The sequence below is a fragment of the Corythoichthys intestinalis genome, chromosome 13 (assembly GCF_030265065.1).
Source record: "Corythoichthys intestinalis isolate RoL2023-P3 chromosome 13, ASM3026506v1, whole genome shotgun sequence".
NCBI lineage: Eukaryota > Metazoa > Chordata > Actinopteri > Syngnathiformes > Syngnathidae > Corythoichthys > Corythoichthys intestinalis.
The window spans coordinates 42828756-42856279 of record NC_080407.1 but is presented as its reverse complement, the minus strand read 5'-3'; the positions used below and the strand labels follow the sequence as shown (position 1 = coordinate 42856279).

The 27524-nt window shown below is 42.0% G+C and overlaps 2 protein-coding genes across 6 annotated transcripts in view; one reads left to right on the top strand and one right to left on the bottom strand.

Annotated features, from left to right (window-relative positions):
* Window positions 1-93: 93 nt before the first annotated feature.
* acap1 (ArfGAP with coiled-coil, ankyrin repeat and PH domains 1) lies at window positions 94-26988 on the top strand. Of its 2 annotated transcripts, XM_057855455.1 has the most exons (23): window positions 95-448; window positions 5463-5520; window positions 5664-5783; window positions 5846-5899; window positions 5958-6016; window positions 6093-6276; window positions 6361-6405; window positions 6470-6565; window positions 10597-10671; window positions 10811-10923; window positions 10986-11037; window positions 11142-11242; window positions 11302-11413; window positions 13818-14008; window positions 17928-17997; window positions 18067-18161; window positions 18357-18547; window positions 18613-18660; window positions 18731-18906; window positions 18982-19091; window positions 23004-23114; window positions 23191-23252; window positions 26711-26988. In XM_057855455.1, exons 1-23 carry the CDS (start codon window positions 396-398, stop codon window positions 26806-26808), a joined length of 2274 nt encoding a protein of 757 aa, XP_057711438.1. In that variant the 5' UTR covers window positions 95-395; the 3' UTR covers window positions 26809-26988. The 2 variants fall into 2 exon arrangements, with proteins under 2 accessions (XP_057711437.1, XP_057711438.1); XM_057855454.1 differs by having other exon boundaries at window positions 94-448; window positions 23191-26862.
* The window catches only part of LOC130928729 (monocarboxylate transporter 13-like), a 31608-nt gene continuing 30822 nt past the window's right edge, over window positions 26739-27524 (bottom strand). For 3 of the 4 annotated variants that reach the window (XM_057855460.1, XM_057855459.1, XM_057855461.1), the window contains one exon: window positions 26739-27298. In XM_057855460.1, coding sequence (XP_057711443.1) covers window positions 27102-27298 — 197 coding nt within the window. In that variant the 3' untranslated portion in view covers window positions 26739-27101. The remainder of the gene's footprint in view (window positions 27299-27524) is intronic. The other variant, XM_057855458.1, reaches the window with a different exon arrangement.

Below are 27524 nucleotides of genomic sequence, written 5' to 3'. Positions count from 1 at the left end.
TAGACACGTCACGTCCATGTTTGTCAATGTTTTGCCTCGTTGCTCCGTTCCAGTCACGTGACTATTCAGCGTGCCGGGTACGTGACATCAACGGTGCGGTATTCATGTCTCACCTTCAAAGTACGTGTTAAAAATACAAGATTTGTACTATTTAAAAAAAACTCCAAAGCGCGCACTGTGGGCGGTGCGTGGGAAGAAAACTGCTTGCCAGACTCGAAAAACACGCCCCTGCCTCTGTATGTTTTCCGATGACGCGTCAAACGTCGTTGCCGCACATCTAAAAGCAAGTCGGAAAAAAATCCGGCGGCCAAAAATGTCAAAGTAGAGAACCTTTTTTTTGCATTGATTTAAGATTTTTTGGGTTGTTTGTTTTTGTCATCCAAACCGAGAGGATTATGACCATTAAAGTGGATTTTGAGGAGTGTCTGAAAGACTCTCTGCGCTTCAGGTGACACTTTTCACTTGTTATTTTATTGTTTTACAGTATTCATCATGTAAATCAGTAAAATTTATCAGGTTAAATTTTACTTCAAAATTAAAATTTCTGTCAAAATTTGTACATTTATGCTATTTTGGGGGGAAGTTATTACATTAGAATTGTTCTATTTTAAATACAGACATCTGATTTTTGATGTATGAAAATGCACTTTTGTATGCTTGGACTGATATAACTTGACTGACATTTTTGATACAAGTTCCTCCGGATGGTGGTTTTGCAAGCGCATGTGAGCCACAGAGCGAGGTTTTTGGGTGTGACCCAGGTCTGAGTCACCCTATTATACCTTTCAGCCGTTCTGTCAGCTTTCAAAATATTATACCCCATCGCCTTGCAACGTGACCCAAAAGCAAGAGAAAAGTGCAAGTAAATAATAGTACTGGTACTCTATAAAATATTGCCAGGTGACAGTTGAAGCGAACAGGAAGTGAGCCGAGCGGTACAGGAAGTGTGAAGATAAGCCGACGGAAACCTGAGTTTCAGAACTTTGCGTGGTGGCGAAAGCATAACTTTCTTCATTTTGTACTTCCTCTGTTTAATCCTCCATTGAGAGCTATAGACATCCGATGCATTGGAATTGCAGCTGTCCTTACTGGATTATGGGTTATTTACCCCAAAAGATAACCGGCAATTTGACAGCTGCATCATAAGACTGTCATAACACCAAATGAACCACGACGAAGCTTTGGACCAATTGCTTCAAGTAGCTTCATTTGGCCATCACTGCTCCCCTTCGGGGGACAGTCAACCACTGCTGTCAACACTGTTATCGTCCAAAATGCTTCTTAGCAGCGCTACAGATGTAAAAAACAATCAAAATTCATGTTTTGTGCTAATTATTTCTTCAGTTACTGCTCTAGTTGTTTCATTAATTACTAGTTATGGTAGTTGGTCATAACACCAAATGAACCACCATGAACCTTGGGACAAATAGGTTGCAAAGCTTCATTGCTTCAAAAAGCTTCATTTGGCCATCACTGCTCTCTTGGGGGAGACAGTCAACCTCTGCTGTCAACACTGTTGTCGTCCAAAATGCTTCTTAGCATGCATTGCAGCGCTACAGATGAAAAAAAGAAATCAAAATTCATGTTCTGTGCTAATTTTTCTTCAGATACCGCTCCAGTTGTTTCATTAATAGCTAGTTATTGTATTTGCTAACACTTTATTTGACAGCTGTATAATAAGACTGTCATTACACCAAATGAACCACTATGAAGCTTGGAACCAATTAGTTGCAAAGCTTCACTGCTCCCTTGGGAGAGGCTGTCAACCTCTGCTGTCAACACTGTTGTTGTCCCAAATTCCTCCTAGCATGCATTGCAGCGCTACAGATGTAAAAACCAATCAAAATGCATGTTCTGTGCAAATTATTTCTTCAGTTACTGCTCCATTTGTTTCATTTATTGCTACTTATGGTATTTGCTAACACTTTATTTAACAGCTGTATCATAAGACTGTCATAAGACCAAATGAACCATCATGAAGCTTTGAACCAAATGGTTGCAAAGCTTCACTGCTTCAAGAAGCTTCATTTGGACGTCACTACTCCCTTGTGGGAGACAGTCAACCTCTGCTGTCAACACTGTGGCCGTCCAAAATTCCTCCTGGCATGCATTGCAGAGCTACAGATGCAAAAAGCAATCAAAGTTCATGTTCTATGCTAATTATTTCTTCAGTTACTGCTCCAGTTGTTTCATTCATTGCTAGTTATGGTATTTGCTAACACTTTATCTGACAGCTGAATCATAAGACTGTCATAACACCAAATGAACCACCATGAAGCTTGGATCAAATTGGTTGCAAAGCTTCACTTGCTCCCTTGGGGGAGACAGTCAACCTCTACTGTCAACACTGTTATCGTCCAAAATGCTTCTTAGCAGCGCTACAGATGTAAAAAACAATCAAAATTCATCTTCTGTGCTAATTATTTCTCCAGTTACTGCTCCAGTTGTTTCATTAATTGCTAATTATAGTCTTTTTTAACACTTCATTCTGACAGCTGTATCATAAGACTGTCATAACACCAAATGAACCACGATGACGCTTGGAACCGATTGGTTGCAAAGCTTCACTGCTTCAAGAAGCTTCATTTGGCCATCACTGCTCCCTTGGGGGAGACCGTCAACTTCTGCTGCCACCTGCTGTCAACAGTTGTCCAACATGCCTTCTAGTATGCATTGCAGCGCTCAGATGTAAATAACAATCAAAATTCATGTTCTATGCTAATTACTTATTCAGTTACTCATCTAGTTGTTTCGCAAATCGCTAGCTCTGGTATTCTGTAACACTTTATTTGACAGTGATGCCAGAAGACTTATAAGACCAAATGATCCATCATGAAGCTTTGAACCAAATGGCTCAAGAAGCTTCATTTGTCCACCACTGCTCCTTTAGGGGATACAGTTAATCTCTGCTGCCACCTGCTGTCAACACTGTTGTCGTCCAACATGCCTCCTAGCATGCATTGCAGCGCTACAGATGCAAAAAGCAATACAAATTCATGTTCTACGCTAATTATTTCTTCAGTTACTGCTCCATTTGTTTCATTCATTGCTAGTTATGGTATTTGCTAACACTTTATTTGACAGCTGAATCATAAGACTGTCACAACACCAATTGAGCCACCATGAAGCTTGGAACAAATTGGTTGCAAAGCTTCACTGCTCCCTTGGGGGAGACAGTCAACCTCTGTTCTCCACACTGTTGCCGTCCAAAATTCCTCCTTGCATGCATTGCAGCGCTACAGATGTGAAAAGCAATCAAAACCCATGTTCTGTGCTAATTATTTCTTCAGTTAATGCTCCAGTTGTTTCATTAATTGCTAATTATGGTATTTGCTAACACTTTGACAGCTGTATCATAAGACTGTCATAACACCAAATGAACCACCATGAAGCTTTCAACCAATTAGCTGCAAAGCTTCATTGGTTCAAGAAGCTTCATTTGGCCATCACTGCTCCCTTCGTGGAGACATTCAACCTCTGCTGTCAACACTGTTGTCATCCAAAATTCCTCCTAGCATGCATTGCAGAGCTACAGATGTAAAAAAACAATCAAAATTCATCTTCTGTGCTAATTATTTCTTCAGTTACTGCTCCACTTGTTTCATTAATTGCTAGTTATGGTATTTGCTAACACTTTATTTGACACTGGCGCCATAAGACAGTCAAAAGACCATCAAAATAATGACATGACACTGCCCTGGGCATTAATGAATGCTTATGAGAGATGCTATTTTGTGTCATCCGGCAAATAATCTCATTTTTAAATGGATGTAAAAGATCTGAGCTGGACATAAGACTTTCCCGCAAATTCACCAAAGTTGGCAGAACAACAAAAGAGACAAAGTTTTGTCTGAGGACACAAAAAAAGGGAGGCTACCAGGATAAAACGACACTCAAGAATAAACATTTGCCCGGCTTTCACTTGCTGCCGTGACCCCGCCCCCCTCAACCGAACTCATCAGCGCTAACGAGTTCGGGTGGGGGAGGGCAACATTGTCATTTGCTATTGTTTAGCCACAACTGGATTCATTACTACATTACTATCAGGGGACGTTATTTTTAAAAAGTAATTAGTTATAGTTACTCACTACTTCTTCCAAAAAGTAACTGAGTAACTGAATTACTCTATATTAAAAGTAACTAGTTACCAAGGAAAGTAACTATTTCCGTTACTTTAAAAAGACGTTGTTGTATGTCAAAGAATTAGAAATTTTCTTAGCAGTATTCGAGTCAGTTGAATAGAGAAGAACAGACAGGTAGTTGAGTTATAGAACCTTGTAATATTTATTGCACCTCACCAGCAACAGATTTATCCTACACTTGAATTGAAATAAAAATAAACAGTAAGATTTTTCCGCCACTAGCTTTGTGGTAGCGTGTGTAGTTGTTAGGTGCTTCAGCAGATTTGAATTGCTTACCACAGATGTCGACAAAAGCTTTGCCCCGGGACATAAATTACACAATTTCGACCAACTTGAAATCGTGTTTATATCTCCACCTCGTAAAGGACAATTTTCCTCTGAATGCTCTGCCATCATATCCCTCTGCATCTGTTTTGAGTGTGTTTGTTTGCCGTACGCGCTGTTCCGGTGTGTGTGTGAAAACACCGGCTCTGATTGGCCTACCATGACACATGACTCTAACCCTCAGCCAATCACAATCACTTCCATCGCATCATTCAGGTAGCCTCATCCCCTTACTCCTCCTGTCACCCTCAAAGCGTTCTACCGCCCTCAAGATGGAAGCAGCATCCTTGCTGGCTGACAGTGGGGGATGGGAACGAGGCTAGCTAGCATTCAGGTGTAGCAAGCACAGAAACGTTAGCAAGCTTTGTCTAATTGTATGAGCAGGGACAAACAGCCTGGAGTCATAAGGAGTACGTTCGCTATTCTCGAACCTGAACGCACCCCGAGTCTTGGATGACAAACAGAGCAGAGTAGACTCGCTACGGCTGGTAGTTTCTTCAATTTATTCAGAGTAAGTTTTACTTATGTAGCGTATGTTCAATGTATATATCCATCTTGTCTTATCTTTCCATTCCAACAATAATTTACAGAAAAATATGGCATATTTTATAGATGGTTTGAATCGCGATTAATTGCGATTAATTACGATTAATTAATTTTTAAGCTGTAATTAACTCGATTAAAAATTTTAATCGTTTGACACCCCTACTATTCATCCTTCACACAGCTGCTGGAAACAAATATTGTTTAATCCATCTCCAGGTGACCCGTAGGTCATGATTTTACAACACTGTGCGGTGGTCCTCTTTGGAAACGTAGTCTTCCTTAAGCCAAAATCGACCAAAACTGAAAAGTTAGCTAGTGTTGCTTTAAGTTAAGAGTTTTTAGGAGCCACAAGATTAGATGTCTGTCATTGTCAATGGCACTGAGAGTTCAACAAAAACTGTTTATGAAGATTTAGTGGTGTGATTTTTTTTGTTGTTGTTGTTTTTTTAGAGCTGAAATCGAGGCCGTCCAAGTCGACGTGGGAGAACTTGAGACTCGATTAGATAAGGTAAGATTTGTGGTACGAAGCTAAAACTGTTGAGTCCAGACCAAGACCCTTAAAAATCGTGGTCTCAAGACCAGTTTCCAGACGGAAACCAGTTCGAGTCGTGTAGCTTTTGAGCTACTAAGCACCCATGTGTCATTTTGTAGCTGGTGAAACAATGCCAGGCCATGCTGGAGGCCGGCCGGGTGTACTACCAGACCAGCAAGAGCTTCGTAAGCGGTCTCCAGAGTCTGGGACAGCACTGCTCCTGGGACACTGTGATGGAGGTGAGGGGTGATCGCTAACAACCACCGACAGCGTAGATGATTAAATTTTGCTTTTCCCGCAGGAGTGTCTTCAGAAGTTTTCCGAAAAACTGTCCCTCATTTTGGACGCGCAAGGGGTGAGTCGCTTTTTCAGTCGATAAAGTAACTTGAATTCATTGGTTTCTTTGATTTCAGGAGGTGATTGAGCTCACGCAGAAGTCAGTCAAAACCAAGCTCCAAACGTTTGTGAAAGAGTGAGTCACCGAGTCCGGCCGGTGCAGACCTCCAACAAGGTCTCTGGCTGAATTTTAAGTGGGGTTTTTTGCCCAGAGATGTTCGGCGTTTTAAGGATGCACGCAAGGAGTTCGAACGCAGCAGCGAATCCCTGGATGGGGCGCTGGCGAAGAATGCTCAGGCGCCTCGGGGAAAACCACACGAAGTGGAGGAGGCCAACGGAGCGCTGCTCAACGCCCGACGGACTTTCAGGTCCAGCGCTTTGGATTACGTCTTGGAGGTAAGGAAGGATGTCGAACCAAAAAGTCTGGTCTCGTGCAAGTCTTAGTCTTGAACAGAACACTGCACCATCCTTTTGTTGCAGATTAACATCATCGAGGCAAAGAAGAAGACTGAACTCTTGACGGCTGTGAGTCCGACCTCAGTTATGTGAATAGTTCCCGGTTGTCTTTCATTTTCATGCATCTTGACAGATGTTGTCGCTGATGGACGCTCAGGCCCAGTTGTTCCAGAACGGCCACCGGTCCTTATCAGAAACGGACCGGTACCGGCAAAAACTAAACGAAGAGGTAAGACTCTGCTCCACACCGCAATGTAAAATCCAGATCTACAACCCCTAGCAAAAAGTATGGAATCACCAGTCTCGGACGAGCACTCACTCAGACATTTTATCATGTAGAACAAACTCAGATAAAGGTTAGGGAGAAGACAACTGTCTAAAATTTCTATGTAAACTTGTGCATTTATTGAAGATTTAACCACAACCATCTCCCCAGTGCCTTTGCCTGACATGCAGCCCCATATGATCAAGGACTGAGGGAATTTTTTAATGTTTTCTTCAGGCAGTCATCTTTGTAAATCTCTCCTCACCAGATTACTTCTTGATTACTTTCTAGCGCTACCAGAAACTATCAGCTAAACATGAGCATGTTTACCAGAAGAAAGAATCTGGTGCGCACCAGATTGTTTCTAGCACGCACCAAAAGCTATCTGGTTAACATTAGCATAATATAGCATTTAAGCTAGCGGACTTTTGTTATGCAAGTTAACCAATTTTTGTAAAGTGTTGAAATTCGCCTCCCCAGACAAGCCGCACGGAAACAGCGACAGCTGAACAAAGTGCCGCTCTGCCGATGCTGCCAGCGTGCGCGCCAACCGGGAAGGCGGAACTTCGCGTGTTCATCTCTGATATTAACCCTTTGTACAGACTCCATGTTCCAAAAGTTTGAAAAAGACTCGCCGAAAGCAGGTTGACAATTTATTGGTCGACAATGGTAAAAAACAAGGCAAAAACAGACGACGGAGGGACAATTCTGGATCCATAAAAAAAGCTAATTGTTTCCGAGCAGCAAAATCTGTCTTATCTCAGTGTCCAGTGTTTTTTTAAGTCCGTGGGCCGGCCGAAGGTGTGTCCGGGCGTTGCTTTGGGATCATCCCTCTCTGGCCGGTTTCAGGCTGTTGAGGTTCGTGCGTGGATGGGATGTGGTTGCCACAGCGACCGACGCTGGTCTTGACATCGCAAGCGCCCTCTAGCAACTTTGTTATCCGGGCTGGCACTATTTGTTTTAGGACAAAGCGCGCTGGTCTTTGTCCTTGTTCGTTTGTCGGGAGGACTGATTGCCAGAGTTGGTGCGTCAATCTTGCTCGTGGCGCACACGTTTTGGGCTTCTGTGATAAGATGGCGTTGTGTATCTATTCTGTTTCTTTAAACTATGGTGTGCTATTTATTTTACATTAGGTGTGTTAGAGTAGTGCAGTCCTACAGTGAATATGAGAAATGATACTATTCCCTGATTGATTATATTACGTGTGTTCGAGTAATGCAAACAGTTAGACGGTGCCTACGAGAAATGGTACTATTTTTCCTTCAAAACATTAGCATTATATAGCATTTAAGCTTGTGGACTTTGCCACGCAAGTTAGCTAGTTGTTATAAACATTAGCATTATATACCATTTAAGCTAGCGGATGTTTGCTATGCAAGTTAGCCAATTGTTGTAAATATTAGCATTATATAGCATTTAAGCTAACAGTCTTTTGCTTAGCAAGTTATACTATGCAAGTATTACAACAATTGGCTAACTTGCATAGCAAACATCCGCTAGCTTAAATGCTATATAATGCTAATGTTTACAACAATTGGCTGACTTGCATAGCAAAAGTCCGCGAGCTTAAATGCTTGAACATTAGCATTATATACCATTTAAGCTAGCGGATGTCCGCTAGCTTAAATGCTTAAACATAAGCATTATATACCATTTAAGCTAACGGATGTTTGCTATGCAAGTTAGCCAATTGTTGTAAACATTAGCATTATATAGCATTTAAGCTAACAGACTTTTGCTATGCAAATTATGCTATGCAAGTATTACAACAATTGGCTAACTTGCATAGCAAAAGTCCGCTAGCTTAAATGCTATATAATGCTAATGTTTACAACAATTGGCTGACTTGCATAGCAAAAGTCCGCTAGCTTAAATGCTATATAATGCTAATGTTTACTAGATTGTTTCTACTGTGCACCAGAAGCTATCTGGTGCGCACCAGATTCACTCAAATTTTCTATGTTTTCTTCAGGCAGTCAATTTTGTAAATCTCACTGGAATAGCACTAAACCAAAGTTCAAAAGTCAAGAATCTGCATTGGACAAGGTGATGATGCTGGAACTTTTGTTTGGTATTGTTCCAGTGAGATTTACAAAGAACTTTGGTTTAGTGCAGTTCCAGTGAGATTTACAAAACTGACTGCCTGAAAAAACATCAAAATTTGAGTGAATCTGGTCCAATGCAGATTCTTGACTTTTGACAAGGTGATGATGCTGGAACTTTTGTTTGGTATTGTTCCAGTGAGATTTACAAAGAACTTTGGTTTAGTGCAGTTCCAGTGAGATTTACAAAACTGACTGCCTGAAAAAACATCAAAATTTGAGTGAATCTGGTCCGCACCAGATTGTTTCTAGTGCACACCAGAAGCTATCTAGTAAACATTAGCATTATATAGGATTTAAGCTAGCGGACTTTTGCTATAGCTACAAGTCAGCCAATTGTTGTAAACATTAGCATTATATAGCATTTAAGCTAGCGAATGTTTGCTATGCAAGTTAGCCAATTGTTGTAAACATTAGCATTATATAGCATTTCAGCTAACAGACTTTTGCTATGCAAGTTAGCCAATTGCATCAATGCAACAATTGGCTAATTTGCATAGAAAAGTGCCGCTAGCTTGAATGCCATATAATGCTAATGTTTAGCTGATAGTTTCTGGTGCGCACCAGAAACTATCTAGTACGCACCACATTACGTCTTCTGGTCCACAGCTAGCTTGAATGCGATATAAAGCTAATGTTAACCAGATAGCTTCTGGTGTGCACTAGAAACAATCTGGTGTGCACCAGATTCACTAAAATTTTGATGTTTTCTTCAGGCAGTCAATTTTGTAAATCTCACTGGAACAGCACTAAACCACAGTTCTTTGTAAATCTCACTGGAACAATACCAAACAAGTTCCAGCATCATCACCTTGTCAAAAGTCACAAATCTGCATTGGACAAGGTGTCAAGAGTCAAGAATCTGCATTGGACAAGGTGATGATGCTGGAACTTTTGGTTGGTGCTGTTCCAGTGAGATTTACAAAGATGACTGCCTGAAGAAAACACCAAAATTCCCTCAGTCCTTGATGATATGGGGCTGCAATGACAATGCATCATGCCACAGAGCTAAAACTGTTAAAGCATTCTTTGGAGAAGGTGGTCAATGGTCAAGGTGATGATGCTGGAACCTTGTCCAATGCAGATTCTTGGCTCTTGACAAGGAGATGATGCTGGAACTTTTGTTTGGTGCTGTTCCAGTGAGATTTACAAAAATGACTGCCTGAAAAAGACATCAAAATTCCCTCAGTCCTTGATGATATGATGATAAGGTTCCAGCGTCATCACCTTGTCCAATGCAAATTCTTGACTCTTGGCAAGGTAATGATGCTGGAACTTTTGTTTGGTGCTGTTCCAGTGAGATTTACAAAGATGACTGCCTGAAGAAAACACCAAAATTCCCTCAGTCCTTGATGATATGGGGCTGCATGTCAGGCAAAGACACTGGGGAGATGGCTGTGGTTAAATCTTCAATAAATGCACAAGTTTACAGAGTGATTCCATATTTATTTTCCTGCACTTGCTCCCATAAAGTAACATTTACTGACCACCACAATGTTTTTTATTCATTTCTTTTAGTGTTTCTGAATGCTAAAGAGTTGTACTTTGTATCTAATTAATTATTTTTTCAAGCTTTTCATCGGAGTTTGTTCTACATGTGAGTGAGTGCTCGTCCGAGACTGGCGATTCCATACTTTTTGCTAAGGGTTGTGAATCAAAGACCTCGACGCCATAAAATTTTATTCTAGCGTTCAAAAGTCACTACTTAAGTCACACATTTGCATAACACGGCGCTGGCACCGTGACAGGAAATAGCGAGCCTCAACAGGAAATAGTTCACATGATGTCGTGTGTGTCAGAAGATAGGAAATGAATGTGTTCCAAATCAGACCGAAGTCAGGTTTACACCATGATTGGTCACGAGCCAAAGAACTTTTTGTTGTGTTTCACCAGCACACACAGTTTGTCCTGAACTCTGCGCGGGAAAAACGGGACATGGAGCAAAGACACGCTGCCATTAAGAAAAAGGTTTCAAATATCCACTTGTGTCTTGGTGCTAGACTTTATCAGGATCTGCAAGTTGGAGACCCCATTTCAAATTCAGTCATTCTAGAGATTTCAGAAACATGTTTCCACAATCACCAAGCCCTTACTTGAACATTTCCAGGACATATCCTACGACGACTCGATGATGGACTTTAATCCAGATGCAACGGACGGGGTCGCCATGGAAGGTTACCTCTACAAAAGGGCAAGCAATGCCTTCAAAACCTGGAGCAGGTACAGCCCCGGAACAACCAAAATTTGAGATCCTACAACTCGAACCTTTGCTTTCCCTTCAGACGCTGGTTCTCTATTCAGAAAAATCAGCTGGTGTATCAGAAAAAATTCAAGGTAAACCAACAAAGAGCAGAGTTGTTGCTCGTAAAATAGGAAATAAAAACGTCGCCAAAAGAAGTCTTGTGGGTTTGCGCGGTTGAATGTGCAGTGTCCTTCAGGAGCAGCCCACGGTGGTGGTGGAGGACTTGCGTCTGTGCACGGTCAAACCAAACAATGAGAACGAGAGGCGCTTCTGTTTCGAAGTGGTCTCCCCATCCAAGTGAGTTTCAGCGATCGCGCTCATTAGCGGGGCAACGATGGACTATAACGCGGGCGTAGAAGTTGTCTGTTACAGGCCGACTCCGAGAGGCAGCAGCACGCGTGGATCGGCGCCGTGCAGAACAGCATCGCCTCGGCGTTCCAGGAGCGCCGGGATGACCAACACAGTCCGGTAAGGAGTTTTTGGGAAATCCCAAACATGAGAAGCACTTTCTTTCTCTCTCTTTATTTTCCCTTCAGGCATGACAAATCCAAACAAACATACAGCATACAGTGGGGCAAATAAGTATTTAGTCAACCACCAATTGTGCAAGTTTTCCTACTTGAAAGATTAGAGAGGCCTGAAATTGTCAACATTGGTAAACCTCAACCATGCAAAATAAGTATTTGGTCACCTACAAACAAGCAAGATTTCTGGCTGTCAAAGAGGTCTAACGAGGCTCCACTCGTTACCTGCATTAATGGCACCTGTTTTAACTCATTATCGGTACAAAAGACACCTGTCCACAAGCTCAGTCAGTCACACTCCAAACTCCACTATGGCCAAGACCAAAGAGCTGTCGAAGGACACCAGAGACAAAATTGTAGACCTGCACCAGGCTGGGAAGACTGAATCTGCAATAGGTAAAACACTTGGTGTAAAGAAATCAACTGTGGGAGCAATTATTAGAAAACGGAAGACTAACAAGACCAATGATAATCTCCCTCGATCTGGGGCTCCATGCAAGATCTCACGGTGAGCAAAAATCCCAGAACCACACGGGGGGACCTAGCGAATGACCTACAGAGAGCTGGGACCACAGTAACAAAGGCTACTATTAGTAACGCAATGCACCGCCAGGGACTCAAATCCTACACTGCCAGACGTGTCCCCCTGCTGAAGCCAGTACACGTCCAGGCCCGTCTGCGGTTCGCTAGAGAACATTTGGATGATCCAGAAGAGGACTGGGAGAATGTGTTATGGTCAGATGAAACCAAAACTTTTTGGTAGAAACAGAGGTTCTCATGTTTGGAGGAGAAAGAATACTGAATTGCATCCGAAAAACACCATACCCACTGTGAAGCATGGGGGTGGAAACATCATGCTTTGGGGCTGTTTTTCTGCAAAGGGACCAGGACGACTGAGCTGCTTAAAGCAAAGAATGAATGGGGCCATGTATCCAAAGATTTTGAGTGAAAATTTCCTTCATCAACAAGGGCATTGAAGATGAGACGTGGCTGGGTCTTTCAGCATGACAATGATCCCAAACACACAGCGAGGGCAACAAAGGAGTGGCTTCGTAAGAAGCATTTCAAGGTCCTGGAGTGGCCTAGCCAGTCTCCAGATCTCAACCCTATAGAAAATCTGTGGAGGGAGTTGAAAATCCGTGTTGCCCACAGATGTTGGCGATGTGCTCGTTATGTTAATTAAATCCAGTAGATTAGTTCATAATTCAGAGGTTAGTTCATTCAATTGATTCGATCTAGAAGATAGGGAATAGCTTAGGACCGTGGCCATGTCCGCCACCCCCCTTTCGTCGACTCAATCCTCGTCGCGGTTTTTATTCCTTGCTGCATTCCGACGAACATTCATCTCCAGGTTGTGCAGCTCCGTAGTAATTTTCATTACCATTCTGGTTGTGGCAGTGTTGGTTGCCGCCAGGTCATTCTTCACCTGTAATATGTCATCACAGGCCTTGTTGAGGCTGGCATGCACTCCGGCGATAGCGCTGGCCGCAGTAGTGGCCAATTCCACTGATCTCTTTTGGCTTTCCAACACTTTCATGATGATCCGACGAATCAAGTGGGCTCCAAGCCCCAGCAGAAGAATCGCAGCCAACAGCGCAACAAAAAGATACACATCCTCGATGTCTTCAACTTCGAGTGTGGTCAGACACAGCGGCCACCATTTTCCCCAGCTATCCTCCGTATATCCAGACTTGAAAGTGTTTCCTGGGCAGGCGCGTTGTCCAGGTTCTGATCGCATTGTAGAGAAGATCTTGTCCAGGACCCTCAGTGACCAATTGACCAGTACCATGTCTTTACAGAATGTCACAATACAACTATTAAAAGTCAACTGTCTGTACACTTACAGAGCCAAATGATTATCTGTCCTTGTGATGTCTGGTTGAGTTCTGTTAGCATTAGCTTTGAGTTCTTTCTCCTTTGTTTTGGGTACACTTGGTTTTGTTTACAGGTTTGAGTTGTCACCCAGACATTATTTTCCCTTTGTACAGTCCTTATCATGACCAAGAGTTAGCTTAAGTCGGCAACATAATTGTTTAATAAAATTTGTTCATACCTGCTTTTAAAAACAGCCAATGACCCTGACCTGGTCACTCCAGGATCTAATTTGTTCCAAAGCTGTACACCAGAGTAGGGGATCGAAAAGGATTTTAGTGTTGTTCTAGTGCATTTTCTCCCCTAAAATCGTATTTCGATTCCCTAGCCTGGAAACGACTTTGCAGGTTATAAGGAAGGCTATTAGTTGAGGCTTTGTACATCATCCGTCCAGTTTTGAAATTTATTAAATCATACAGCTTCAATAAATTGGATTTACTTCTTTGTAGTCACATCTCGTCACTTGTATTTTGCAGCGGCAGCGATCAGACTCCTTGTCGAAGGGCGACCCCATCGCCGGTCGGCAGAGCGAAGGTTTGGAGGCCCTGGAAGAGGTTCGGGCCATTGCCGGGAACGGGGAGTGCTGCGACTGCGGGATGCCGGGTCCTGACTGGGCCTCTATCAACCTCGGCATCACGTTGTGCATTGTGTGCTCGGGAATCCACAGGTACAGTGGTGTAAAAAAGTATCTGAACCATTTAGAATTTCTCACATTTCTGCATAAAATCACCATCAAATGTGAGCTGATCTTTGTCAAAAACACACAGATGTAAAAGCAGTGTCTGCTTTAACTAAAACAACCAAACATTTATAGGTTTTCATATTTTTATCAGGATAGCATGCAAACAATGACAGAAGGGGATCAAATAAGTAAGTGAACCCTCTGCCTAATGAGACTTAAGAGCGACTGAAACCAATTTTTACCAAACATTTTAAGTCAAGTGTCTGCCCAATCACTGATGAGTGGTTTAAAGCTGCCCAGCCCACTATAAAACACACACCTGGTAATAAATGTCTTGATGAAAAGCATTTTCTGATGTGCATCATGGCTCGGTCAAAAGAGCTGTCTGAAGACCTGCGATCAAGGATTTTTGATTTGTATAAAGCCGGGAAAGAATACAAAACCATCTCGAAATGTCTGGATGTTCATCAATTGACAGTCAGAGAAGTTGTCTACAAATAGAGAGATTTTGGCACTGTTGCTTCTCTCCCAAGGAGTGGTCGTCCACCAGAGATGACACCAAGAGTTCAGAACAGAATACTCAGAGAAGTAAAAAAGAACCCTCGAGTTTCTGCTAAAGACTTAGAGAAATCACTGGCACAGTTCAATATCTCTGTGTGCACATCACACATCAACTATATGTAAAAACTATGGCCAAGAATGTTGTTCATGGGAGGGCTCCACGCAAAAAGCCACTGCTGTCTAAAAAAAAAAAAAAACATTGCTACTCGTTTAATGTTCGTAAAAAGGTAAATGGACACACCATAGAAGTTGTGGCAAAATATTTTGTGGACTAATAAAACCAAAGTTGAATTGTTTGGGAGTAAAACACAACGTCATGTGTGAAGGAAAAAATGGATCAGCTCACTTCATCCCCACCAAGAAGCATGGTGGAGGGAGCATCATGATTTGGGGCTGTTTTGCTGCCTCAAGGTCTGGACAACTTGGCAATCATTAATGGAAGAATGAATTCAAAGGTTTTGCAGGAAAACCTGAGGCCGTCTGTCAGACAGTTGAAGCTAAAAGTCCAAAAGTCTGGATGTTCATCAATTGACAGTCAGAGAAGTTGTCTACAAATGGACAGATTTCGGCACTGTTGCTTCTCTCCCAAGGAGTGGCCGTCCATCAAAGATGATGCCATGAGTTCAGTGCAGAATACTCAGAGAAGTAAAAAAAGAATCCTAGATGGTCTGCTAAAGACTGACAGAAATCACTGGCACATTCCAGTATCTCTGTGCACATATCAACTAGATGTAAAACTATTGCAAAAAAGCACTTGAACACTCCACAGATGTTTTGGCAAAATATTTTTTGGACTGATGAAACCAAGGTTGAATTGTTTGGGGGTAACACACAACGTTATGTGTGGAGGAAAAATGGAACAGCTCAACACCTCATCCCCACCGCGAACCATGGTTGAGGGAGCGTAATGATTTGGGGCTGTTTTGCTACCTGAGGGCCTGGACAACTTGCAATCATTAATGGAAGAATTAATTCAAAAGTTTTGCAGGAAAACCTGAGGCTGTCTGTCAGACAGTTGAAGCTAAAAAGAGGATGGATGCTGCAACCCAGACAATGATCCAAAACACAGAAGTAAATATTCAGAATGGTTTCAGAAGAACAAAATACACGTTGTGGAGTGGCCAAGTCAAAGTCCAGACTTGAACCCCATTGAGATGCTGTGGCATGACCTAAAGACAGCCATTCATGCCAGACATCTCAGGAATCTGAGTGAAGTAAAGCAGTTTTGTAGAGAGGAATGGGCAAAGATTAGTCCTGATGGATGTGCCAGACTGATCTGCAGCTACAGGAAGCGTCTGGTTGAAGTTCTTGCTGCCAAAGGAAGGGGCCACAAAATAATAAATGTGATGGTTCACTTACTTATTTTTCCCCCTTCTGTCATTGTTTGCATACTATCCTAATTATTTGGGTCTTTAAAAAACACCCAGATAGTGTTGTTCTGTTTTTTTCTTTGAATAGGATTTCTTCGGCGCGCCGCACAGCCCGAACCGTTTGACCAATCGGCACCGTTCGAATATAGAAATGACCAGAATTTTCACGCGACGCAGGGAATTTTTCGAACAACCCCGAAAAATTTTCCGTTCGCCCGTAAACGCCGATTTTTCACAGGTTTTTCGGAAAATTTTTTTTTCAAAATGTATCTAGTCCTACAATTTTTGACCAAATCACATAATTTGGACACAAAAAAATCCAGGACTGTGAGGGGCAAAAAATGTATACAGAATTTGGAAAAAAATGTACGGTTTTCCCAAAACTTTCCCATTCATTTTTAATGGGATGCAACGTTGGTTCAAACTTCCCATCCACTTCCAATGGAATTTCAAATGGATTTTACATTGCATTGATGCCATTGACGGCCATGTATGTCAAATCTATTGATGCCAATGTACTTGGATTCCATTGACGCATATGTAAGTCGATGCCACTGACGGCCATGGACGTCCAAATTTCCCATTCATTTGTACGGCAAAAAAAAAAAAAAAAAATGTCCCCAAATCAACTGGAAATGAACAGATATCAATAAGACGTGTCCCCCAAATGTCCCAGATGCCATTGACGCCCATGGGCGTCCATATTTTTCATTTATTTCCAATGGCATTAACATTAAAATGAGGCCAATTTAGTCAGATGCCATTGATGAGCATATATAGCAATTCTATTGATGCCAATGTATTTGGATTCCATTGATACATATGGATGTCGATGCCATTGACAGCCATGGACGTCCAAATTTACCATTCATTTTCAATGGCATTTACTTTGTTTAATGCCATTGGCGGCCATGTTTGTTGATTCTATTAATGCCAATGTACTTGAATTCCATTGACGCAAATGTAAGTCGATGCCATTGACGGCTATGGACGTCCAAATTTCCCATTCATTTTCAATGGGGAAAAAACAAATGCCCCCAAATTGACAGGAAATTACCAGATATCAATAGGACGTGTCCCCCAAATGTCCCTAAATCACCTGCTATGACCAGGACATGCCCCCGAAATGTTCCCATATCAACAGGAAGTGACCTGATATTATCCCCGAAATGTCCCCAAACCAACAGGAAATGAACAGATATCGGTAGGATGTGTCCCCCAAATGTCCCAGATTCCATTGACGCATATGGAAATCGATGCCATTGACGCCCATGGACGTCCAAATTTTTCATTTATTTCCAATGGCATTAACATTAAATTGAGGCCAATTTAGTCAGATTCCATTGACGGCCATGTTTGTTGGTTCTATTTATGCCAATGTACTTGGATTCCATTGACGCAAATGGAAGTTGATGCCATTGACGGATATAGACGTCCAAATTTCCCATTCATTTTCAATGGCAAAAAAACCAATGTCCCCAAATCAACAGGAAATGACCAGATATCAATAGGACGTGTCCCCAAATGTCCCTAAATGACCTGATATGACTTGGACATGCCCCCCAAATGACCTTATATGACCAGGACACACACCCCCAAATGACCTGATATGACCTGGACATGTCCCTGAAATGTCCCCATATCAACAGGAAGTGACCTGATATTTTCCCCGAAATATCCCCAAACCAACCTGGGCTTGACTAAAATCTGTATCTCCACACAGCAAAGACCCAGAGTAATTTCTCCAGATATTGCAGTTTCTAGTTAAAATATGAAAGCTTATAAATGTTTGGGCGGTTTTAGTTGAAGCAGACACTTTTTTCATCTGTGTGATTTTGAAGATCAGATCACATTTGATGGTGATTTTATGCAGAAATGTGAGAAATTCCAAAAGTGTTAGATACTTTTTCATACCACTGTACATGCCGGCGCTTACGCCTTGATGAACCTCGCGGTGACGTCATCTCTTTCAGGAGCCTGGGCGTCCACTTCTCCAAAGTACGTTCGCTCACTCTGGACTCCTGGGAGCCAGAACTTATTAAGGTAACTTTCTTCTTCTGTGGTAAGAACATGGTGGCCGAGAAACTGTTGAATGCTTCTTCTGTCTTGCAGTTGATGTGCGAATTAGGAAACGGCGTCATCAACGGCATCTACGAGGCTCGCATTGACGAGATCACCTTGAAGAAGCCCCTCCCCTCCAGCCCGAGGTACAAGCAACAAAAAACCGACTCAACTTTTCGATCGTGCGTGACACGACTTCCTCATTTCTGGTTTTTAAAGCACACGGGAAGTGCAAAAAGTACACTGATTAGATATTCCGTGTCGAGACCGCGTGTTCTCTGCTGTACTACTTCTCACTTTTGAACTGGTAGAGTCTAACAGTTCCTTGTGTGTGGTTCAAGAGGTGACAAGGAGGTGTGGATTCGCTCCAAATACGTGGAGAAGAAGTTCATCCAAAAGCTTCCGGAGACGGCACGGAACCCTGCGCAAAGGCGTACCGGCACCCAGAGGAACAGGGCGGCTACTCAGGACCGCACCGCGCAGAGGCCACCGCTTAAACCGAAACCGAGCCGAACCACTCTGCCCCGAACTGGTAATGTGGAGCCAAAATGTAACAGAGGAGATATCCGACTCATCAAGAGTGCTCTCTATCCTCAGCGACCGGCCTCAGTGAGGTCCAAAAGAACAACGCGTGCTCCCCTAATGGTCTGCGCCCACACACATACACACCGACATGTTTGAAAATGTATACATTCTGGAAAATTTTGTACCTTAGATGTGAACGACGAGGAGGAGGATCTAAGCGGGCTTCACCCCGGCGCGCTGCTGTACCGCTCGGCAGGTCTGCAGAACTTCCCGGTCATGGCCGACGCGTTGGCCCACGGCGCTGACGTCAACTGGGTCAACACAACCGACGAAGCCCGTACGCCGCTGATCCGGGCCGTCTCGGTGGTGAGGTTCTCGCCGAGAACCGCCACGGACACCGGCCGCTCGCTTTTGAGCAGGTTTTTTTCTTTCTCCGAGTAGAATGCCCTGGCGGCGTGCGAATTCCTGCTGCAGAACGGCGCCGACGTCAACCAGGCGGACAGGAACGGGAGAAGGCCGCTTCATCACGCCACTATACTGGGTCACACAGGGTAAAGACAAGTATTAGCCGTAGACTTCATTACTATTGACGTGACACTTTGTCATTCTTCGCGTCGCGCCTTATCAGAGAGGGCCGAGCTTCATTTAGGAATAGTCAGGCGAAGACTGCACACGCAGATTTAAGCTTGGATTTTTGGAAGAACTACGAATGCTGTACCGCATACAAACAGGAAGGATTGTCTCAATAGTGATTTGTTAGAGGCTTCAAGGTAAATAGTTTATTTTTCGTACCGTACATATATTTTGAAACATTGTGAAAAAAATCAGTGGGAGAATGGGAACCACTACAGTCATTCTTTTTTTTTTTTTTTTTAGTTTTTTCTGTGTTTCATCAAAGACAAAGCATTGAAAAAATTACACAAGGGAGCCAATATTTCCCCAGGATAGTAAAAACATCTAAAGATCAAAATGGCACAATGCTGCAATTTCTAACTTATTGCAAACAGGTTAGGGAGATTCACACTAAATTCTTGTAATAATGCCATGTTCTGGCTCATTGAATCCCATTGTAAATCATAATTTTTGATATGCGTTAACCTGATGTGTTATAATGCATTTTCCGCGATTACTGATGCAATTGCATCTTTGGCGAGTCAAAAACATAAAAATAGAGGAATTTGTGTGTTGAGAGTCTTAACACCCAAAAGTCACTACGGGGCGCCAAAGGCCAAAACATGAATTTGCTTGCAAAGAAATTCTGTTGTTATGACTTACGGACTTATTTGGGCCTCTAACTATGTCATACGAAATATTCAAATTAGACTTTTATTTTATATATACACTGTATATATATATATATATATATATATATATATATATATATACAGCATAGTTAGTTTTGCTATTAGAATAATACTGCTATTAATGTCCATAGGGAGCATAAAAAAAAAAAAAAAATTCAAACTATATGTGTAGATATATGTCTAATGCCAATGAACATTTTTGAGAGGTTGAAAGTGAAGGAAAAGCCATACTTTGGACAAAACCACAAGAATTTAGTCAAAATAAAATAACGTACACGGGATATATGTAAAATAGAACTTTTTTAAAAGAGCTTTTTGCTCTTCTAACAAAGAATCGAGACAGTTTAACGTTCATATCTACAAAGAATTCAGTGATTGAAGCATTTATTCGCAGGAATTTTCTTCTTTGTTTACACATGGAGGTGGGTAATTTTCGGAGCTGACAAGCCTCAGTTGGCAATATTTAGGCGAAATAAATGCTACCTGCACGTTTTTTTTTGCTTTTAACCAAGAATTGAGACTGTTTTAAGTCCATATCTATAAAGAAATCAGGGATTTAAGCAATTATTTACAAGAATTTCCACCAGAAAAGCTCTGTTTACACCCGGCGGCCGCTATCCTCATTCACTAACAGAATAGCATTGTACTTCAGTAATATACGTAAAATAAACGCTAGCTGCACGGTCTTTTAAACCGAGACTCGAGACTGTTTTACGTCCAAATTTATGAAGAATTCGGGGATCTAGGCATTTATTCACAAGAATTTTCGCCAGAAAAGCTCTTTTCACGCCAGGCGGCCGCTAGCCTCATTCGCTAAAGGAGTAGCATTGTAGTTTGACAAAATACGTAAAATAAATGCTAACTGCACGGTTTCTTTGTTTATAACCAAGAATCAAGACTGTTTTACGTCCATATCTATGAAGAATTCGGAGATTTAAGCATTTATTCACAAGAATTTTCACCAGAAAAGCTCTGTTTACGCCAGGCGGCCGCTAGCCTCATTTCCTAACAGAATACCATTGTACTTCGAAAAAATACGTAAAATAAATGCTAACTGCACGGTTTCTTTGCTTTTAGTCAAGAATCAAGACTGTTTTACGTCCATATATGTAAAGAATTCAGGGATTTAAGCATTTATTCCCAAGAATTTTCAACAGAAAAGCTCTGTTTACGCCAGGCGGCCGCTAGCCTCAATCACTAACAGAATACCATTGTACTTCGACAATATACGTAAAATAAATGCTAACAGCACGGTTTCTTTGCTTTTAGCCAAGAATCGAGACTGTTTTACGTCCATATCTATGAAGAATTCGGAGATTTAAGCATTTATTCACAAGAATTTTCACCAGAAAAGCTCTGTTTACGCCAGGCGGCCGCTAGCCTCATTTACTAACAGAATACCATTGTACTTCGACAATATACGTAAAATTAATGCTAACTGCATGGTTTCTCTGCTTTTAGCCAAGAATCAAGACTGTTTTACATCCATATCTGTAAAGAATTCAGGGATTTACGTATTTATTCCCAAGAATCTTCGACAGAAAAGCTCTTTTCACGCCTGGCAGCCGCTAGCCTCATTCGCTAACATAGTAGCATTGTACTTCGTCAATATACGAAAAATAAACGGTAACAGTACGGTGTCTTTTCTTTTTTTAACCAAGAATCAAGACTGTTTTATGTCAATATCTATAAAAGAATTCGGGGATTTAAGCGTTTATTCACAAGAATTTTCAACAGAAAAGCTCTTTTCACGCCGGGCGGCCGCTAGCCTCATTCGCTAAAGGAGTAGCATTGTAGTTCGACATATTTACGTAAAATAAAGGCTAATTGCACGGTTTCTTTGCTTATAACCAAGAATCAAGACTGTTTTACGTCCATATCTATGAAGAATTCGGAGATTTAAGCATTTATTCACAAGAATTTTCACCAGAAAAGCTCTTTTCACGCCAGGCAGCCGCTAGCGTCATTCGCTAACAGAATAGCATTGTACTTCGACAATATACGTAAAAAAAAAAACGCTAACTGCACGGTTTCTTTGCTTTTAGCCAGGAATCGAGACTGTTTTCCGTCCATATCTGTAAAGAATTCAGGGAATTAAGCATTTATTCACAAGAATTTTCGACAGAAAAGCTCTGTTTACGCCAGGCGGCCGCTAGCCTCATTCACTAACAGAGTAGCATTGTACTTGGACAATATACGTAAAATAAACGCTAACTGCATGGCTTCTTTGCTTATAATCGAGAATCGAGACCGTTTTCTGTCCATATCTATGAAGAATTTGGAGATTTAAGCATTTATTCTCAAGAATTTTCGTCAGAAAAGCTCCGTTTACGGCAGGCGGCCGCTAGCCTCATTCGCTAACAGAATACCATTGTACTTGGACGATATACGTAAAATAAACGCTCACTGCACAGTTTCTTTGCTTATAACCGAGAATCGAGACTGTTTTCCGTCCATATCTATGCAGAATTCGGGGATTTAAGCATTGATTCATAAGAATTTTCACCAGAAAAGCTCTGTTTACGCCAGGCAGCTGTTAGCCTCATTTGCTAACAGTATATAGTGTATAATGATTAAGGGCTATTCTGTTCTATAATAAGTTGTGATTGTATATAGAATTAATAATCTATTTACATATTATTTATAATTCATTCTGCATGTTTTCCTCAAGTATTAATTTTCTGATGTTAAATTGAGTGATTTATTAGCTGTTGAAAACTTGCAGCAAATGAAAAAAAAATTAAGTTGCTATTTTGGGCAAAAACCTATCTGATATGTTAAATATTGCTATTGATCCTGAAAATATAGGTGATTAACTCTGCATTTGGTGATTTTTAGTGTAAAATCTGAGACTTTTATTGCCATTTTAAGTTGTGTTATACGTATATAAAAAACTAATTAATTGGGATTATATAAGGGGACGACTTTGAATGTTTCGATGCCGCTGCTCATGGAGACTCATTTATGGCTAAGGTAGGTGCTTGTTTTGGTTTTAGGTCAGTAGCAGCTTTGGTTTTGAAAATATTTGAAGTTTTTGAAAATAAGCCCCCTACGAATCGGCCCCGTATCCCGTGTCATGTCAATAGGTTATGAAGTCTATGTATTAGCATCCAGAAACGGGAGAAGAGACATGATAACGCTTTATAAACGTGAACCCAGGTTGGTGTGTCTCTTCCTGAAACGAGGCGCGGACTACAACGCCAGGGACAAAAACCAGAAAGATCCGATAACCATCGCCGTGGACAACGCCAACGCCGACATCGTCACTTTGTGAGCCGGGTGAACCGTTCGTGACCCTGGCAAAACTAAAACCGTTGACCGACCCGTTCTGTTTTTCAACCCCTAGACTGCGAATCGCCAAGATGAACAGGGAGATGCAGGAGATGGACGGATCCCTGGGAAAATCAGGTCTCTCCAAGGGGCAGTCAGCCGGGACGGGAAGTGGGCAGGGCCAATCCAGGAAGAGCCTTCAGGCTTTAAAGAACCAAATAAGCGGCTGGGCTTTGGGAGGACAAAACGATTAGCGGAACGGCAGTGAAAATCCAGTTCTTCATTCATTAGAAATGAAAACTGGGCGTGGCCGCCGAACAAAGACTTCCAAAAGTCAAAACACTGTGAAAATTGAGTGGGCGTTACAATGCTGAATTCCTGTAGACGTGCTTTGTGTTTTTTGTTTGTCACGCTCGCTTCTTGTACTTTTGTCTTGTCGGATTCACAGCTTATGTGCCATTGACGACGATAGACGTTGGTCTATTTCTAATGACATTTACTTCATGACATTGACGGTTATGTGTGTCGATTCTATTGATGCCAATGTAGTTGGATTCCATTGACGCATATGTAAGTCGATGCCATTGACGTCCAAATTTCCCATTCCCTTCCAATGGAATTTACATTGCATTGATGCCATTGACGGCCATGTATTTTGATTTATATCGATGCCAATGTACTTTGATTCCATTTACGGGCATGGACGTCCAAATTTTCCATCCCTTTGCAATGGCAAAAAATGCAATGTCCCCAAATCAACAGGAAATGACCTGATATCAATAGAACATGTCCCCCGAATATCCCCCAATGACTTGATATGACCAGGACATGTTCCCCCAAAGTCCCCAAATGACCTGATATGACCAGGACATGTCCCCCAAATGACCTGATATGACCAGGACATGTCCCCCAAAAGTCCCCAGATGAACTGATTTGACCAGGACATGCCCCCAAATGACTTTATATGACAAGGACATGTCCCCCAAATGTCCCAAATGACTTGATATGACCAGGACATGTGCCCCTAAATGTACCCAAATGAACTGATATGACCAGGACATGTGCCCCAAATGACCTGATATGACCAGGACATCTCCCCCAAAAGTCCCCAAATGACCAGGACATGTCCCCCAAATGTCCCAAATGACTTGATATGACCAGGGCATGTCCCCAAATGACTTTATAAGACCAGGACATGTCCCCCAAAAGTCCCCAAATGACCTGATATGACCAGGACATGTCCCCCAAATGACCTGATATGACCAGGACATGTCCCCCAAAAGTCCCCAAATGACCTGATATGATCAGGACATGTCCCCCAAATGACCTGATATGACCAGGACATGTCCCCCAAAAGTCCCCAAATGACCTGATATGATCAGGACATGTCCCCCAAATCAACAGGAAGTGACCTGATATCAATAGGACATGTCCCCTGAACGCCCCCAAATGACCAGATATGACCAGGACATGTCCCCAAAAAGTCCCAAAATGACCTGATATGACCAGGACATGACCCCTAAAGTCCCCAAATGACCTGATATGACCAGGACATGTCCCCCAAATGTCCCCAAATCAACAGGTAGTGACCTGATATGACCAGGACATGTCCCCAAATCAAGAGAAAGTGACCTGATTTAACCCAGACATGTCCCCAAAAAGTCCCAAAATGACCTGATATGACCAGGACATGACCCCTAAAGTCCCCAAATGACCTGATATGACCAGGACATGTCCCCCAAATGTCCCCAAATCAACAGGTAGTGACCTGATATGACCAGAACATGTCCCAAAATCAAGAGGAAGTGACCTGATAAAACTAGGGCATGTCCCCAAATCAACAGGAAGTGACCTGATATGACCAGGACATGTCCCCAAATCAAGAGAAAGTGACCTGATTTGACCCAGACATGTCCCCGAAATGTCCCCCAATCAACAGGAAGTGTCCTGATATGACCAAGAAATGTCCACGACATGTCCCCAAATCAAGAGGACGTGACCTGTATCACCCCACAGCAAAGCCCCATAGTAATTTATACAGAATTGCAGTTTCTAGTTTCAAAATGTGTGTCTTGGTGTAGTTTTTGTTGACGAAAACTACTAATTTCACATAGTTTTAGTCGATGTTTACTCAGTATTTTTTGCCTGTAAAATTCGAAAGTTTCACTACAAAAATAAATTTTAAAAAATTCGAATGAATAACAGACTTGCGCATATTGTAGCTAACATATGTATGTAACATATTGTAGAGTTTAAGATAATGCTAGACAATAGCCTAATGCTAATGCGAATGCCATGCTAACACTATGATTTACCAAACACTTCCATGCTATGCTATGATGCAGGCTAACTATCATACATTGTGAACATGTGACAGAAACTATGGCGCATTTTCTCGTCACACAAAAACTGGCATTCGTGTTGTTATGTTTTAGTCTCCCAAGACACAGTTTTAGCTCATTATCATCTTCGTGATGGAAAAAATGTCATCGTTGACGAAAACAACACTGGAAACAAGCCACACAATTGGACAACTAGTCTCGTCAATGGCACTGAAAGAGAAACCTAGGAAAAACTGACGCTGCTGCCAAGTTTGACTTTGTTTTTGTGTGTCTTTGCACTCCTGAGACAAGATGCCGGTCTCAGCAGCTAGTGCAGTCTATGTCGTCAACCGCTAACTACCAGGTAACGTCCTGTTCTCGGCAACCTCGCGAAAAAAATCGGGAGCTATAAAGCAACACTTGGTATCTTTTCAGTTTTGGTCGATTTTAGCAACACTAGTGGATGAAAACGGTAGTATTTTGCTTTAAGACTGCGTTTCCCATGAGGACTAGCGCATACCCGCACAGTGTTGTAAAATCATCAGCCATCTCCCCAATGCCTTTGCCTCACATTCAGCCCCATATCATCAAGAAATGAGGGAATTTGAATGTTTTCTTCAGGTGTTTTTGACACCTTGTCAAAAGTCAAGAATCTGCATTGGACGAGGTGATGATGCTGGAACTTTTGTTTGGTGCCGTTCCAGTGAGATTTACAAAAACGACTGATGATGATTTTGTTGCTGGGCCATCTTTGCAAAATTAGCGCGAAAGCGTTAGCATCGACTTCCGTCTTTAAAATGAATGGGGAAAGCGGGAAGTGACGTTATGCCGTAAAGCAGCTAGCACATTTGTAGTTTTTTGTTTAGCAGGGTTCCTGCCAACCTCTTCAAAGTGAGCGATACAGGTGTCAAATATTTTATAAAGGTTGAAAAGTTACCTCGTGTTGCTTTATAAGATTAAATTTTCTTTCTTTGCATTCAGATGGCTTGTGACGAATGTCTGTAGACGCTTATTTCTACTCCAAACAAAGCTTTTAAGGACATTTTTTTAACTTCTTGGTGGCTTCGAGTTACATGCTTGCAGCAATTCTTGATACGACAGCGCTCTCTGGTGGACTAACAAATTAATGCAGCTTTCTCAAGGTGTTCTCTTGAGGTTTTAACCAGTTTTCAGACTAGAAATCGCAGCCCAAGCCAAGTAATGATTAAAAAGTGCGACTTATATTCTGAAAATACTATATATTGCTTTAAAAAAATGATTTTTTCTGTCTCCCAGGTGACGAAACATACCATCACATCTTCAAGGACTTTTCACACATGGCTTCCAACAACCCGGAGAAGCTCAAGCGTCGCAGTGCGGATGGCAAATCCTGAAAACAAGAAAAAACTGGTCAATTGTACACAAAATAATTCAAGACATTTTCTGACTGCAGCTATAGGAAAACCACCAAACGAGTTTTCAAGTCACCACCAGTGTTTATTATGCTTCAAAAGTACAAATGATTGTCTTTGAAATAAACGGCACTAAAGTAGCAGCGTTCTTGGATTCCTGAGTTATTTTCGTCCTACTTAATCGCTAGTCGTTTTCCGATCATTTCAACTATAGAATGCCCCAAAACCGAAGTCCAACACAGCTACGACTTTCTGTGTTTACAAACGTCAGCTTGTCAGCGATTGAAGTCATTGGATTGTTCTGTCTCCGAGCTGAGACGTCGGGCCTCCGCGTCAGGTGGAGTTGACAATGGCGGATCCGTGCAGGAGAAGTAGTGCGGCAGCGTGGCCATGGTTAGCGTGCCGAGGATAAGGAAGGAACCAGATACCATGAAGGAGGCCGTGTAGTCGCCCGTGACGTCCCGGAGCAACCCTGGAAGGACGTTAGACGGTAGACAAAGAATGGTCAAATACAGTGGGGCAAATAAGTATTTAGTCAACCACCAATTGTGCAAGTTCTCCTACTTGAAAAGATTAGAGAGGCCTGTAATTGTCATCGTGGGTAAACCTCAACCATGAGAGATAGAATGTGGAAAAAACAGAAAATCAAATTGTTTGATTTTTAAAGAATTTATTTCCAAACTAGAGTGGAAAATAAG

Bases quoted from the DNA above. Each gene is read 5' to 3' on its own strand.
- acap1 (XM_057855454.1), top strand. From the start codon at position 396: ATGACCATTAAAGTGGATTTTGAGGAGTGTCTGAAAGACTCTCTGCGC. The intron at 6,277-6,360 runs GTAAGGAAGGAT...CTTTTGTTGCAG, and splicing joins CTTTGGATTACGTCTTGGAG to ATTAACATCATCGAGGCAAA. The intron at 18,162-18,356 runs GTACAAGCAACA...GTGTGGTTCAAG, and splicing joins CCCCTCCCCTCCAGCCCGAG to AGGTGACAAGGAGGTGTGGA.